Below are 1,203 nucleotides of genomic sequence, written 5' to 3'. Positions count from 1 at the left end.
CGGCGGCTCCAAATTTCGCTGGCGCCGTCTCCCTCCCCCCTTCTCCTTCCCTGTTTTCCTTTCTTTCGCTGGCGTTCTTTTCTTTTTAAAAAAAATTATAATTTTTTTATTAAAGTAGAAGTAATTTAGTAATAAAATTAAAAATTTTATTAAAAATGACGATTTTAATATAAAATAAATCGTTTGAGACGATTTTAAATAAAAAATAACGTTGGGGACGAATTTGATTTTGACCCTAAACTTTAGGGACCAAAACAATATTTACCCTTTTAGTAATAATTAAAAAATACAAAATAAAAAAATAAATGTATTAAAGATAATAAATATTTAAAAATACATAAAAATTTAGAACAAAAATTTTTTCAATTGTCAAAAGAAAAAAGAATAATTCATTAAATTTAATTGTAATTACTAGAAGAAGTTGTCATCAGTTATATGAACCATCAAGTTTCGAATATAATTTTAATAGTTTATCCTATTCTTATTTATTAAATGTTTAATGAAATTCAGTTGTCTAAATAAATAAGCATTATAATTAATAAATAGAGGTAAAAGTAAAAATATTATGAAAAAAATCAACTCATGCATATGCAGGAAGTGGAGAGTATCATACCACATATGAAGAAGGAATATTTGAACAGGGAGAATAAGACACCTAGAGATCTATTCACAGAAAACCATAGGGAATTGTTAAAACAAGGTGAGAAATGGACCAAAGCAAATGCAGGATCTTGTAGTGTTGTAGCAGCTCTTGTAGCCACCATTACATTTGCTGCTGCTTTCACGGTTCCTGGTGGCAATGACCAAAACAAGGGTTATCCAATTTTCTTACATAAAAGCTTATTTGTGTTATTTATGATATCAAATGCAACATCACTTTTCAGTTCCACAACTTCTCTTCTCATATTCCTGGCACTCCTCAATTCTCGCTATGCCGAGGATGATTTTCTCAAGTCATTGCCTTCAAAAATGATCATAGGGCTTTCCACTATGCTCTTTTCTCTAGCCAACATGATGCTGGCATTTTGTGCAGCACTTTTTCTAACGCTTAAAAGCCAGGCATGGATTGTTATTCCTGTAACTTTTCTTGGTTGTGTTCCAGTTATTTTTTACATTTGGTTGCAGTTTCCATTGCTTATTGAGATTATCATGTCAACTTATGGACCAGGAATTTTTAATAGAAATGTTAAGCGTTGGCCCTGA

The 1,203-nt window shown here is 30.8% G+C and overlaps 1 protein-coding gene across 1 annotated transcript in view; it reads left to right on the top strand.

The window, feature by feature from the left end:
- Positions 1-1,203, top strand: part of LOC127741605 (ankyrin repeat-containing protein ITN1-like) — a 3,402-nt gene extending 2,199 nt beyond the window's left edge. The window contains exon 3 of the mRNA XM_052254373.1: positions 595-1,203. Coding sequence (XP_052110333.1) covers positions 595-1,203 — 609 coding nt within the window. The remainder of the gene's footprint in view (positions 1-594) is intronic.

The sequence above is a fragment of the Arachis duranensis genome, chromosome 9 (assembly GCF_000817695.3).
Source record: "Arachis duranensis cultivar V14167 chromosome 9, aradu.V14167.gnm2.J7QH, whole genome shotgun sequence".
Taxonomy (NCBI): domain Eukaryota; kingdom Viridiplantae; phylum Streptophyta; class Magnoliopsida; order Fabales; family Fabaceae; genus Arachis; species Arachis duranensis.
This window is presented reverse-complemented; position numbering and strand designations above follow the sequence as displayed.